This window comes from Trematomus bernacchii, unplaced genomic scaffold, assembly GCF_902827165.1.
Source record: "Trematomus bernacchii unplaced genomic scaffold, fTreBer1.1, whole genome shotgun sequence".
NCBI classification, from domain to species: domain Eukaryota; kingdom Metazoa; phylum Chordata; class Actinopteri; order Perciformes; family Nototheniidae; genus Trematomus; species Trematomus bernacchii.
The window spans coordinates 14,637,935-14,653,252 of record NW_022987727.1 but is presented as its reverse complement, the minus strand read 5'-3'; the positions used below and the strand labels follow the sequence as shown (position 1 = coordinate 14,653,252).

Genomic DNA, 15,318 nt, shown 5'->3' with positions numbered 1-15,318 from the left:
CCTTTTTAAGTAGTTACAGTTAGCTAAGTTTAACAATAACCAAATAGCATTTAAAATATTCAGTGTATTTTATAGCTTGTGAATCTTTTTTTTTATATAAAATGAACATATTTAGATGTGCTATACATATATATTGTAAATACTTTCTGTTTGTGTCTTGGCCCCCATTCTAAAGCCTAAAATGGAGTTTCTCAACACATGTTTGATATGTAAATATAACTGGCAGTGTTTTTGGCTTTGTTTTGTTTCTAATTTGTCCTGAGTGCATAGGGATGGACTGATATCTAGATTGAGTTTAATTGTAGTCCCACAAGTGGCAGTGTGTGCATGGTATCACAGGCTGGCTGTTGTGTGGACAGAGCGGGGTCGCTGATGAAAGAGGAAGGTCTCAGGTGGGGATGCTTTCAGGTGGTTAGAACAGAAACTGCCTATGAATAGATCACAGCTTGTCACCGTTTCAAATGCTAATGTAGTTTTGATTGTGTTTGTGTTTGAAACCAGGCCTGCCCAGCTTCCGCTAATTCCACGGTTAATGAGGTTCACTCAATTTAGGAAGTGTTTTTTTTCTAGTTGCGTTGTTTACCTCCCTTTGTACAAAGTTGAAAGACTGCAAGGGACTGACACAATGCCCTGTGCCTTAGAAGGGAATCTGATACTGGTAATTACCGCCTTGTTTGGTTTAAAGGCTTGAGTTTGTGGTATTTTGTATTTGTTTGGTGTGTTTGATACTTTTTGAATTGACAGAGCAACAGGTTATTTTATAATGATAGTTGTGTGTGTTGGAATCACTGGCCTCTGATGTGTTCTCCTGGCATGTTCCTCAACCAGCAAGGTATATTGTATTACTGAGACGGTGTGTGATTATTTAAATATTTACAGTGGTAGATAGTTGACCACATGTGCGGCCAATGTTGACACACTGCTGATATCTGAGAAGAGTGGAAAATAAATCATTATTTGAAGGTTAATGCGGGGCGTGTATGCTGGTTCTTCCAGTAAACTGCCATGTCATCGCACCTGTGTAGAGGTTTTATCTAGTTGAATGTTGTGTTTGTATAATCTGTAATGTAATCGTTCCTTTAGTTATCATCTTCTTATTCAGTTATTTAGTCTTGGTTATGTCCCCTGATGATATTAAATGCTTGAAATCAACATTCTCTACATGTGATCAGTCGCATCAGTGACGGACTAATGTATGACGGGGCAAACGGGAGCCATCATCAGACGCTGCTGTTGTTCGGCTGGTTTCAGCTTTATTTTATCCCCAGATTTAATATTTGTGGTCCCGGTCCATATTAGTTTCAGCCTCAAGGAGGTCAGATTTTCATGCTTCCTGCTTTTAGTCAAGTCATGATTATGTGTGCTTTTTCGTCCCGGTTTATCTTCACAACTCGTGGCTCCCCGCCTACAGTCTAGATAGTACAGATTGCATTTTGCTTATAACGGCTATATTTTATGCACTTTTTTCCTCTCACATTTGTATCTTGCCGTTGTCTTTCTCGAAGCATGGTGCCAATGATATCCTTGACCCTGTGTGGGGGTTAGATAAGGTGAAGGCCATGAGACAACACACGGGGTCTTTAATCCGGTGGCTCTAATTGGATATCAGCTAAGCAGTCCTGGCTATGATGATGCTTTGCTTAAATAACAGCTATGTTTTACGTTCTGAGGCTCAGCGCTCAGACCTGGGCTGATGTAACGGAGGGAATCCTTATCAAGTGACCGTTTGGCCCTACTGACGTAACGTTGTGTTGTTTTCAGGCACATTCAGGACCCCGCCAGCCAGAAACTGACTTGGAACAAGCCACCAAAAAGTGTCCTTGTCATCAAGAAGATAAGAGATGCCAGTCTGCTTCAGCCTTTCAAGGAGCTCTGTATATTCCTCACCGAGGTATGGCCAAGTGTTCACTGACAGTATATCTGATGTTTATTATTTATTATAGTGAAGACTTTCACATGTCAAAGTCCTCACTATCAATTCCTTATCTTTGTTGTTCTTGTAGGTGAAGGACATGATTGTTTATGTGGAAAAGAAAGTTCTGGAAGATCCTGCCATATCAGACGATGAAAACTTTGGGGCCATTACTAAGAAATTCTGCACTTTCAGAGACGGTATGAGAACCAGCCATCTTCAGAACACTGTAAATAAAAGACTGGATCTTTAATTTAAGATCTGTATTGCCTTTTTTTTATTTCTCAGATCTTGATGACATCTCCAATCGCATAGACTTCATCATCTGTCTCGGTGGAGACGGAACTTTGCTGTATGCATCTTCGCTTTTTCAGGTATTCACTACTGACAATGTGTGGGGTTTCTTTTGTTTGCAATTCCTGGTATGACACAGTCCTCTAACCTTTTGGTTTATTTGTAGGAAAGCGTTCCACCAGTTATGGCCTTCCACCTGGGCTCCCTGGGTTTCCTGACACCTTTTAAATTTGACACCTACCAGTCTCAGGTGGACCAGGTTATCGAAGGTACTGATTGTTTTCTAATCTCTCTTTAAACACAGTGCTCCAGCTTGTATATGCAAAAGACTATAATACATGTTTCCTATATAGGTAACGCTGCCATCGTCCTACGAAGTCGCTTGAAAGTCCGGGTGCTTAAAGAGAACTGGGAGAAGAAGGCCAGATTGGACGAGAAGGGCATCATCCTGACCAATGGGGACACGGAAAGCAGCCGGAAAAGCGTGCAGTATCAGGTAATATCTGAAGCTTAAATCACTTCTTTATAACACATCAACAAAACCATTTTGAGCCAAGATAAAAATACTTTTTTAGTCATTTTAGTTTATTCTGAATGACTTACACCAGCCCTGGTAGATGAATGGTTCTCCTAAACTTAGACAAAATCACTAAAAAAAAGTTGCAAATGAATATGAACTGCTTCTGTGGTAGCAGCCAATAAGAAATATTTGGTGATTAATCAGCTCCATGCTGGAGGGCAGTAACACTCGTCCACCAAGTGAAGTCAATCCCCAGCTTTGTCGCTTCACATGTCAAAGTGTCCTTAGGCAAGATACTGCACCCAAAATGGCTTACCAATGGAAAATAATGTGTATCTTGATTACTGAGCATGTAGCATCTTGATTCCTCGATGTGTGTGTGAATAGGTGAATGCTCACGTGTTGTAGAAGCGCTCTGAGTGGCTGCCAAAGACTAGAAAAGCTCTGTATAAGTGCAGTCTATTTACCACTGAGAGTCAGGAGAAAACAGAGTAGTCATATTGAGTCATCTTAATGACAGGTCTCGCCACCCTGATGCCTTCGGGCTATGAACATGTTGTTAAAGAACCGCAGTAGTAAACACTGGCAGTGGCTCTATAACCAGCAGCTCTAAAAGCAGATATGAGGTAAACAGACAGGAATTTCTACTGACATTAAAGGTCCCAGTGTAAGCGTGCCACAGTTTCGCTGCTGCGAGGCTCCACTAGCCTCCAACGAGGCGTTCTGGGGCAGCATAGACAGGTCTTTTCTGTGTTAGAGTTTTACTCGCTACAGGATGTACTTTGAGGGTTTGTGACTTTGCAGACCGTTTACTACATGCATATAAAACTACATAACACACAAGGGGACGGGTAATAACTGGAAAAGCATGACATGGGACCTTTAAGGAGAGTCTTATCCAGTGCACACAGTGTTCATGCCAGCATGTGTGTTTCAGGTGCTGAACGAGGTGGTGGTGGACAGAGGCCCCTCCTCGTACCTTTCCAATGTGGACCTGTTCCTTGACGGACACCTCATCACCACAGTGCAGGGGGACGGTGAGTGGAAGACAAACGTGACTCTCACATGAAGTTTGCTCTGTTAGTGTTACGCCCTCTTTTACGTCTACTGCCCACACTTAAATCACATCAGTGCAGAGGCTGCCAAGCTTAAATGAAACCGGTCAGACAGCCCAAACCAGACGATCAGGAGATAAGAACGAGAGTCTCTGGGTGTTTCTCAATGTCGAGGAGGCTTGCTTGGTAGCACATGTACCTCCGAGTCAGTTGCTTCAGAAGCGAGGCAAGAATCCTTCCTAGGTTGCATTCGAATAGTCCATTTAGCTTAGGAACCTTCCTAACGGAGTGAAATGACCCGGAAGTCCCTCAGTGGCAGCCATGATAAGTGCCGTTCGAATTCTCTAAATTAAAAGGAAAGGAGGTTTCAAACTTCCTTTATAACCTCCTTTAGCCTAGGAACCACTGGACCTCCCTAACCGAAAGGAGAGGAGAAAATGCTGCCCCACAATGCCTTGCGGCCGCAGCATTTGCCGTCACACAACAGTCGGCCGTTCACGGAAACAACCGATTATGAACGAGAAATGATATCATGAAAGTTACGGTGCTTATTAAGCATTTTAAAACGTATGTGGTAAGTTGCCAAGTGCTTTGTTTTGAACGTTCATCAGTATTATAATCAAAAAGAGAAATATGAACGTTAGTTTTTACTGAAATGATCAAATAAAGTCAACATTTCACAGTCTTTACTGAGCTGTGTGGGGTTTGTTCAACTTTTAAAAGATGTTTGAATGGTGATATACACAGTGATAGATGTTAAGGACTAACGTTTATAATAAATACATTTGTATTGATTTTAAGATCTTTTCATACAATCATATGTATTGGGATCATTTGTATTAATGTGGACCGGAGGGAGAGGGTGACGAGCATAAGTTTCACTTTCCTTTTTTATTTCAATTCCAACTTTGGTCATGAAGAATATGTTTCTCTGTTGTTCCCGTTCATAAAGCATAAAACAACAGCATCAGAGCACGCTGCAGAGTCTCTAGATGAGTTTACAGTAGTCCCTCGTTCTTATTAAACATCCATGTTGTAGTCCGCTGTATAGAAAACTGTAGTTTCCATAGTTTCCCCACAGCAGCAGGCGCACATTTATGACCTCTGCTGGCGCATCATAAACACGTCGGATAGTGAAAGTGCAGTCGGATTCTCTAAAGTGCCGCAGTCTCTTCTCCTAAATCCTTTTGAATTCTCCTATCCACTATCCCTTAACCCCATGACGTTTCACTCCGAGGTCAAGGAATAGACGATAGGGTTAGAACTTAGGAGCTGTTTTTTTGGAGTATTCGAACGCAACCCTAGCCTCGGAAAACAAAGAATGGTGGAACAGGCTAACAGGCTAACAGGCTAACAGGCTAACAGGCTAACAGGCTAACAGGCTAACAGGCTAACAGGCTAACAGGCTAACAGGCTAACAGGCTAACAGGCTAACAGGCTAACAGGCTAACAGGCTAACAGGCGTGCAGGCGTGCAGGCGTGCGAGGCCCCGCCTTAAATGGAGCGTGATTTCCGCCAAAGATTTTGGAAATTAGTTTGTGCGCAAAGCATTGTGGGGGTTTTAAGACCGCGGAGTCTACACATGTGCAGCCTCGAAATTTCCCGCAACGAAGGACGCCGGCCTCGGTAGAATTCCAAGGATCCTGGACATTGGAACAGTCCTTCGGCGGGACTCGATGACGTAGCATCCTTGAAATAGTGGCTCTGGAGGAGCCTTCCTCGACATTGAGAAACACCCACTGTCCCGCTGGCAGCTTCCTCCCTGCTGGCACTGCCTTTATGTGATTGTTCTGTTAGACTCTCCTTCAAAATATTTCTAGGAAGAATTGAGGCTTGGCAAAAATATTCAAAGAATATAAAAGTTTACCATCTTCAAAAATATTCACTAATAGCTTCTAAATATAAATGATACATTTGGTGTCAGGTCATTGAGTTTGTATAGGAATGTTCATGCAGCTTAATCATTAGTGCGAATGCTGTTTTCAGCATTCCACTATAGTTTGGCTCTCAATAACTTCAGCCCACTTTCAGCTACAGAAACCATTCAAATATCAAAATATTCAGCCTTTTCAGCACATGATGGGAAACTTTCAACTTTTTCAAATTATGTTATACTTTTTGAAATATTCAGCTTTTTAAACTCTTTTTTAACATGTAACTCAATGGGAGGAACCTTCAAAAATCCTCTCTTACCTACACCGTGCGCCAAATGCTACTCCTTCCACATACTTTCAGCTAGAGACTTCATTCCAACTTTAAAATTATCACAAGACATTCAGCTATAAAACTTTTTGAGATATTTAACTTAGTTTGGAGCTTGGTAAAGGGGCCTTCTTCAGATTTTAACATTAGTGTGTATTGCGCAGCTCGTTAAGGCTTAGAGTGCGTGATGTCACAGAGTGGAGGAGAGCTTGAAATGTGTTTTAAACTTGCCATAATTCCCAAACCCTACACTCCTGGGACATAATTGTATGCTTGAATTGTAGGAAAACCTCTCTTAGGTTGAAAAATAGAATGTCTCAGCCTATTATTTTCTGTCTGATGGAGACTTCATACTGACGTCAACATGTTCCACATATATTATACATTATTGGTGATGTATGGTTTTAGTTCAAAAGTTTGCAGTTAAAATATTCTGCTGCTTTTCAAAGCGTTTTTACTTTCTTTTCTCTTCTTAATAAACATTCATTCACTACTTTTTACATTTAATATCTAACTCCTTCAGCCTACTTTCAGCTACAGAAACCATTCAACTATTAAATGATTCAGCTATTTCAGGACATTGAGGCTATACATGTTGTTGTTTATACCTTTTCTTTTAAATATTAAGCTTCTTCACTATTTTTCCTACTCTTCCAGTTTAACATTTCACTTTCAAGTTTTCAACAAAGTCATTGCAATGCATTTGAGCTGTAACAATTTGATTCAAATCATTTCACTTTTCTGCATTTCTCTGCCAAGTTCAGCAACACACTTACTTGGTTTTTGTAGCTTAAAGCAGCTACCATTCAGCAAATAACATATTAAGCTTTTTCTGCATTTTCAGCTAAATTCAGCAACAAATGTTCACAGTTTACAGCATTCGTACGCATTTTCTGCAGGAAATGCATTTTCTAGTTACTCAGAACATTTCCTATGCAATCAATACTGCGTGTAATATATTAACTCACGTCGTGTGTTCTTGACCATACCTAAAATTATATATTTCATTTGAATTTACGTAATTCTAACTGAATATATAAATTAACCTACCATTATATAAAAATCAGGGATGCAAACTTGTCACCTTTCGGCGAAATTCGCCGTTTTGAATCCAAAATAGGTCGTTTGTGTGATTCATGTAGATCTGCAATAAAAATATTTTTGGGGTATGGGGGGGGTCTGGGACCCGGAGTAATCTGCGGCCGCGAGCTGTTATGTGCCATCATGACACGCATGGTGTTCTTTTTTTATATATTATAATGAAGCGCGAGCTGTGTGCTCGAGTCTTCCTGCCTGTCGGCTCTGCTCATGGATGTATAATAAGACTCTGCCACTCCGCTATGATGGTCTAGCTTAATTAGCTACATTACCTACGGGTGCGTTCGTTAATATTAACTGTGCGGTCCGGAGTCACTGTGGCACAGACTGGACCGCTGGTGAACAGCTGTTAGAACGGGCCGTTCAGGTGTTCAGAGCAGAGCTCCCTGTCGGAGCAGCAGAGCGTGATGTGCACTGAAAAGTTTTTCTGTCGCAATATTATTTAAGGAATCGTTGAGCTAGCTAACTAGCATACAATGTCACTATCTGCTAACGTTAGCTTTAGCCTTCGTTTTCTAATAGTTTTTTTCATAGGCTATAAACGGAGGTGGTATAAGTATAGATCTTGTACTCGAGTAAAAGTAGAAGTACTCAGATCTTGTACTAGAGTAAAAGTAGAAGTACTCAGATCTTGTACTTGATTAAAAGTAGAAGTACTCAGATCTTGTACTAGAGTAAAAGTAGAAGTACTCAGATCTTGTACTTGATTAAAAGTAGAAGTACTCAGATCTTGTACTTGATTAAAAGTAGAAGTACTCAGATCTTGTACTAGAGTAAAAGTAGAAGTACTCAGATCTTGTACTAGAGTAAAAGTAGAAGTACTCAGATCTTGTACTTGATTAAAAGTAGAAGTACTCAGATCTTGTACTTGAGTAAAAGTAGAAGTACTCAGGTCTTGTACTTGAGTAAAAGTAGAAGTACCAGAGTGTAGGAATACTCTGTTACAGTAAAAGTCCTGCATTCAAAATGTTCCTCAAGTGAAAGTAGAAAAGTATTCTCATCAAAATATAGTGAAAGTAGCGACAGTAAAAGTAGTCATTGTGCAGATTGGTCCATTTCAGAATAATATATATGATATGTTTTATAATGATTGATCATGAAAGTGTTCTCAAAGCTGGTAAAGGTGCAGCTAGTCTGAATGACTTTGTATACTGCAGGGTAGCTTGTGGATTTACTCCAGGTGGAACTAAAGTCTGATTTAACACTTGATTATATTTCACATCATTCATCCACATCTGTAAAGTAACTAAAGGTATTAAATACATGTAGTGGAGTCAAAGTACACCATTTACATCTGAACTGTAGTGAAGAAGAAGAACAAAGTAGCAAAACATTGAAATACTTAAATAAAGTACAAGTATCTCAAAATTGTACCAAAGTATAGTACTTGAGTTTATCAACTTAGTTACTTTACACCAGTGGCTATACAGATAGAAAGACTAAGCCTTGCACAGAGGCATGAAAATACATTTTCAAAATGCTCAACAGTGCTGCCAAAATTATAAACTGACTGCTACACAATTAAAATAAATGCTTTTATATATGTCTATTAGATGTGACTCTTTGGCGTTTCTGTTATTATTAACTGCTTTAGTTGTTCTGACTTCTAAAGCCGATATTCCGTGGGGTTGGGGGGCTCGGATCCTTGTCACCTTTTTCATACCTGATGAGTTTGCATCCCTGAAAAATGAAACCCAAGCTGTGATTGGAACAGTAAAGATGTGAGCTCTACACAGGGGAAGCTTCTTTTATTTTATGAAAATGTTTTTACATTATCAGTTGACAAAAAACACAAATAAAATCTTGCAATGAAAAGTTGAATTAAGGCAAATTGATAGTTTTCCAATTCCTTTGAAGTTATGTGATTTATCCTTTGATCGTCTGTTCCAGCAGATGTAGGACTTTCTGTTGTTGTTAAAAACATGTGTTGGTTATATAATTTAAATCTGTTGCAGTATTGTCATTGTAAGGAAAACCTATGCACCCCCATTTTAAATTAGTCACACTGTTTATATTTTTGCAACTAAAGTGTCCAATGTTCACTTCCTGTTGGACAGCTGATGCATACATTGTCTGTCTAAATGAGTCATGAAACAATTACGAGATTTTAATGAAAATAATAATCAAAATGATATCTACTCAATTTAGTTTAGCTTTCATCAGGATTTATTTTACATAAAATGTGTTTTTGTGCCATTTTAATTAATTAAAACCTTTGTGGAGATGCTTGTATTGTGAACTCTACATCTTGCCTTAACTCGCCGTGTGTGTCTGTGTCCCCTCAGGAGTGATAGTGTCCACCCCCACAGGAAGTACAGCGTACGCCGTGGCAGCCGGAGCGTCCATGATCCATCCCAACGTCCCGGCCATCATGATCACCCCCATCTGCCCCCACTCCCTCTCCTTCAGACCCATCGTGGTGCCGGCCGGGGTGGAGCTCAAGGTACTGACGCTCACTCTGCTCAGGAAGTACAACTCGCATTTTAACTGAGAAATCAGTTTCGACTGCCAATAAACCAACATGTTTTTTTTAAGCAAATTTGAAGTGAATGCAGCAGCACTTACAATGGTTTGGCTAATTCAAAGCATATATATCTGCATTTGTTTTGCTATTCTGAGTTTGTATCTTAATGGTTTATTGCACTTGTAAGTTGCTTGAAATAAATGTAATACCATTTAATAATTGCCTGCATTCTTTTAAAGAAAATGTTGCTTTACTGGGTGAGATCATAAATGATTTATACAAAATAAATCATTAAATGTTTTTGATTTAAGAAAGAACACGTAACAAGTCAAGTTTTGGGAGGATAGAAAACATAATCTTCTCTCTTTTGTAAATTAAAACCATAAAAAAATGTTTCTTTCTTTGACTTTCTGCATTCTTCTGTCTGTTAGATCATGCTGTCTCGCGATGCCAGAAACACAGCCTGGGTGTCATTTGATGGAAGGAAGAGACAGGAGATCTGTCACGGAGACAGGTTAGTCCACATACTGGTCATCACACGCACACGCACACGCACACACACACACACACACACACACACACACACACACACACATACACATACACATACACATACACATACACATACACATACACAGACACAGGCTGACACACAGACAGACACGCAGACACACAGACAGACACGCAGGCTGACACAGACAGACACACAGACACACACAGACACAGGCTGACACAGACAGACACACAGACACACAGACACACACAGACACAGGCTGACACAGACAGACACACAGACACACACAGACACAGGCTGACACAGACAGACACACAGACACACAGACACACACAGACACAGGCTGACACAGACAGACACACACACACACACACACACACACACACACACACATACACATACACATACACATATACACACACAGACACAGGCTGACACACAGACAGACACGCAGACACACAGACAGACACGCAGGCTGACACACAGACACAGGCTGACACAGACAGACACACAGACACACACAGACACAGGCTGACACAGACAGACACACACAGACACAGGCTGACACAGACAGACACACAGACACACACAGACACAGGCTGACACAGACAGACACACAGACACACACAGACACAGGCTGACACAGACAGACACACACAGACACAGGCTGACACAGACAGACACACAGACACACACAGACACAGGCTGACACAGACAGACACACACAGACACAGGCTGACACAGACAGACACACAGACACACAGACACACACAGACACAGGCTGACACAGACAGACACACAGACACACAGACACACACAGACACAGGCTGACACAGGCTGACACAGACAGACACACAGACACACAGACACACACAGACACAGGCTGACACAGACAGACACACAGACACACACTGACACAGACAGACACACAGACACACAGACACACAGACACACAGGCTGACACACAGGCTGACACACAGACAGACACACAGACACAGACACACAGACACACAGACACACAGGCTGACACACAGACACACAGGCTGACACACAGACACACAGGCTGACACACAGACACACAGGCTGACACACAGACACACAGGCTGACACACAGACAGACACACAGACACAGACAGACACACAGACACAGACAGACACACAGACACACACAGACAGACAGACACACAGACACACACAGACAGACAGACACACAGACACAGACAGACACACAGACACACACAGGCTGACACACAGACACAGACAGACACACAGACACAGGCTGACACACAGACACACAGACACAGGCTGACACACACACAGACACACAGACACAGACAGACACAGACAGACACACAGACACAGACAGACACAGACAGACACACAGACACAGGCTGACACAGGCTGACACACAGACAGACAGACTGACACACAGACAGGCTGACACACAGACAGGCTGACACACAGACAGGCTGACACACAGACAGGCTGACACACAGACACACAGACACACACACAGACAGGCTGACACACAGACAGGCTGACACACAGACACACAGACACACACACAGACACACAGGCTGACACACAGACACACAGACACACAGACACAGGCTGACAGACACACAGACAGACACAGACAGACACACAGACAGACACACAGGCTGACACACAGGCTGACACACAGACTGACACACAGACAGACACACAGACACACAGGCTGACAGACACACAGACACAGACAGACACACAGGCTGACAGACAGACAGACACAGACAGACACACAGACACACAGACACAGGCTGACACACACACAGACACACAGACACAGGCTGACACACAGACAGACACACAGACACAGACAGACACACAGACACACAGACACACAGACACACAGACACACAGACAGACACACAGACACACAGACTGACACACAGACAGACAGACACACAGGCTGACACACAGACACACAGGCTGACACACAGGCTGACACACAGACAGACACACAGACAGACACACAGACAGACACACAGACAGACACACAGACAGACACACAGACAGACACACAGACAGACACACAGACAGACACACAGACAGACACACAGACACACAGACAGACACACAGACAGACACACAGACAGACACACAGACACACAGACACACAGGCTGACACACACAGACACACACACAGACACACAGACAGACACACAGACAGACACACAGACACACAGACACACAGGCTGACACACAGACAGACACACAGACACAGGCTGACACACAGACAGACACACAGACACAGACAGACACACAGACACACAGGCTGACACACAGACAGACACACAGGCTGACACACAGACACACAGACAGACACACAGACAGACACACAGGCTGACACACAGACACACAGACAGACACACAGGCTGACACACAGACAGACACAGGCTGACACACAGACAGACACACAGACACAGACAGACACAGGCTGACACACAGACAGACACACAGACACACAGACAGACACACAGGCTGACACACAGACAGACACACAGACACACAGACAGACACACAGGCTGACACACAGACACAGGCTGACACACAGACAGACACACAGGCTGACACACAGACACAGGCTGACACACAGACAGACACACAGGCTGACACACAGACAGACACACAGACACACAGGCTGACACACAGACAGACACACAGACACACAGACACACAGACACAGGCTGACACTGAGCTAATGAAGCAGAACAGAACCCAGAGATTGCGTAATGGATAATAAGTTTAGCTCAACACTGGCAGCTTTGTTGTGTAACCGTATCAAGGCCCGGAGAGTCCCTCTGCGCCAGGCCCAGCGTCTTCCTTTATGTAACTTATCTGGAGGTAATCTCCTTCCTGCTTCGCCCAATGAGCTGCCAGTCAGTGGAGTCATTGCAGCGCACTGAAACAAACGCCCATTGTTGCTTCAGAGGGATGTTACTGATGTCCACACCTCCTCTTTCTATCAATCATTACAAGTACCTGGACTTTTCTTTCTTCATTGTGACACAAGACCTTTTCTCTGATAGTTCCTTTTTCTTTCTTCCCTGTTCCAGTATTACCATCACCACTTCCTGCTTCCCCGTTCCCTCCATCTGTTTCCGGGACCCGGTCAATGATTGGTTCGAGAGCCTGGCCCAGTGTTTGCACTGGAACGTGAGGAAGAAGCAGAACTACCTCAGCTCGGAGGATGAAGAGTTCTGAGGCACGAGGCGTCCTTGAGGTCTTCCTCAGTGTCAAGGGGCCCGACCTCGCTCTGTGCCGTTTCCTTTTCTTTTTTTTATGGATTGAAGGTCTCTCCAAACTCCATTCAAGAAGTCTATCAAAATAATGTTGCTCTTAATAGCGTAGACGTTGCTCCATGCATGGGGTCTTAGAGTATTTTTATGCAGGAATTGAGCAAGTCTTATGCTGAAGGCGCATTAGCTGAGGAATCATGTTCAGTCTTTTTACTCTTAGCTATTCAATTCTCATTGCAGCATATTGACATTATCAAAGTTTCCATGTTCTCCGTCCATCTACGCCCACCCGTATTTGGAAAATGTAGGATGTGCATAGACAAACAAATCCAGTCTATAGAGTACTTTACAATTATATATTAGGTCATTTTCTGATATGTAAGCATATTAAAATGATGGACTTTTGAATGGAGTTTGGCCCCCTGTCTGTCAAGGATTGTTCCAATGTGTTTCCATCTGTGTGCAAACTAGCCTTTTCCAAATCAAAAAGCAGTTTGTATATCTTAGGTCATGTAGATTTTTAAATTATTATCAGATGTAAAAGCAACTTTGGGATGAACTTGAACTCAAAGTCTGAAGGTCAGTTGTTGAAGTTATTGCAATACTGGTCTGTTTTAGCACTTTTCAGTCTTTAAGAAGGACGGCAGGGACTCCACTATTACTTTATAAACAAAGAAGCTAATGCTCTTAGTAGAAGGATCAGTTACAACTCTCATGAAGAAAGAAATGTTGAATCAAACTTTCCCAGTATCTGTTCATCAAGTCAGGATGTGATGTCATGGATGAATGACAAACGTTGTCTTACACTATATTTGGTGCATCCTGGGAAACAGATTGACGTACATAATGGGCAAAACTGGCCCGAGTGTACACTGTGCCTTAAACACTGGTATCATTAATGTACAGATATAGTAAAATTATTCAAGGTTTACATCAGGGTGGTGATGTAATTACACACATGCACAGATGTGTGATCTGTGCATTTCCATTGTAACTACAGGTTGTCTTTGCTGTCAGCAGCGCATTGACAGTTATAAAGTGTGTGTCACAAAGTCCCACGGTCATGGAGTCAATGCGCTGACGTGGAGAAATGCGAGAGAAGAGACCACAGCTCCCCTGTCTTCAGTGTCTTTCTAACGCCTGGTTTTTCAAATTACGTCGAAGCCATAGCTGAACTCTGTAGGTTTTATAGACTGTGGGCTCTGGGGGGTTTTAATGGTCTGTGTGTGTTGAGGAACTAAAATTCTCAGATTCTGCCGCTGCGCAGTGGCTCACCTTACATAGCTGATCCCATAACATGTCTAAGTGTTAATATATACAGATATGAATTGGCTCAACAGACAGTGGTGTCATCTGTTGTAACTCAAGGGACCAACCAGCTCTAAAAGGCAATCATTCCTAACTGTGTAAATATGCGACGCTTGAATAAAATGTATTTTGTAAAGTCTATATGTTTATTAACCAGTTTACAATGTATCATTGCTGAAAATAAATCTATTTGGTACTTTTTTTACACTAACATGTTCCTCAGTAGTTTTTTTGTTGACAAATGTTTTAGCAGTTTTGATTTTCCAAATTTCCAAAACTCTTATTCAAACTTAAAGTCAATTGTTTTTAGATATAATTATAAATCTCAAAACAGATTATGATAACAGTTCATTTCCAATGTTGGGCTGTTAATTCCCACTGATCCCCAAGTTGTGCAAAAAGTCCGCACTGTCACTTTTGTAACTCAGACTTTTGTATTGTTAATTTTCTTAATGTTTCTAATATGCATCCTGCTATTTCTTTTTCCAGAGCACTTTAATAAACGGAGAGAAAGTTAAACCAGGAAGTGTGTATCCTCATGTTTGATCAACTTGCTTCACACCTGGAGCCAGTACTTGGGTTCATGTGTTTACCTCCAGGTAATAAATGTTACCTGGACGTAACGGCAGTTCTTCAGCCCAATAACTTTCATTTCACCTCCTTTTTGACG

General features: G+C 42.1%; 1 protein-coding gene across 3 annotated transcripts in view; it reads left to right on the top strand.

Moving 5' to 3' along the window:
- nadka (NAD kinase a) overlaps positions 1 to 15,167 on the top strand; it is a 28,354-nt gene extending 13,187 nt beyond the window's left edge. For all 3 annotated transcript variants that reach the window (XM_034144649.1, XM_034144648.1, XM_034144650.1), the window contains 9 exons: positions 1,762 to 1,891; positions 2,004 to 2,112; positions 2,201 to 2,286; positions 2,373 to 2,475; positions 2,560 to 2,702; positions 3,664 to 3,763; positions 9,367 to 9,524; positions 9,977 to 10,059; positions 13,158 to 15,167. In XM_034144649.1, coding sequence (XP_034000540.1) covers positions 1,762 to 1,891; positions 2,004 to 2,112; positions 2,201 to 2,286; positions 2,373 to 2,475; positions 2,560 to 2,702; positions 3,664 to 3,763; positions 9,367 to 9,524; positions 9,977 to 10,059; positions 13,158 to 13,305 — 1,060 coding nt within the window. In that variant the 3' untranslated portion in view covers positions 13,306 to 15,167. The remainder of the gene's footprint in view (positions 1 to 1,761; positions 1,892 to 2,003; positions 2,113 to 2,200; positions 2,287 to 2,372; positions 2,476 to 2,559; positions 2,703 to 3,663; positions 3,764 to 9,366; positions 9,525 to 9,976; positions 10,060 to 13,157) is intronic.
- The last annotated feature ends 151 nt before the right edge of the window (positions 15,168 to 15,318 follow it).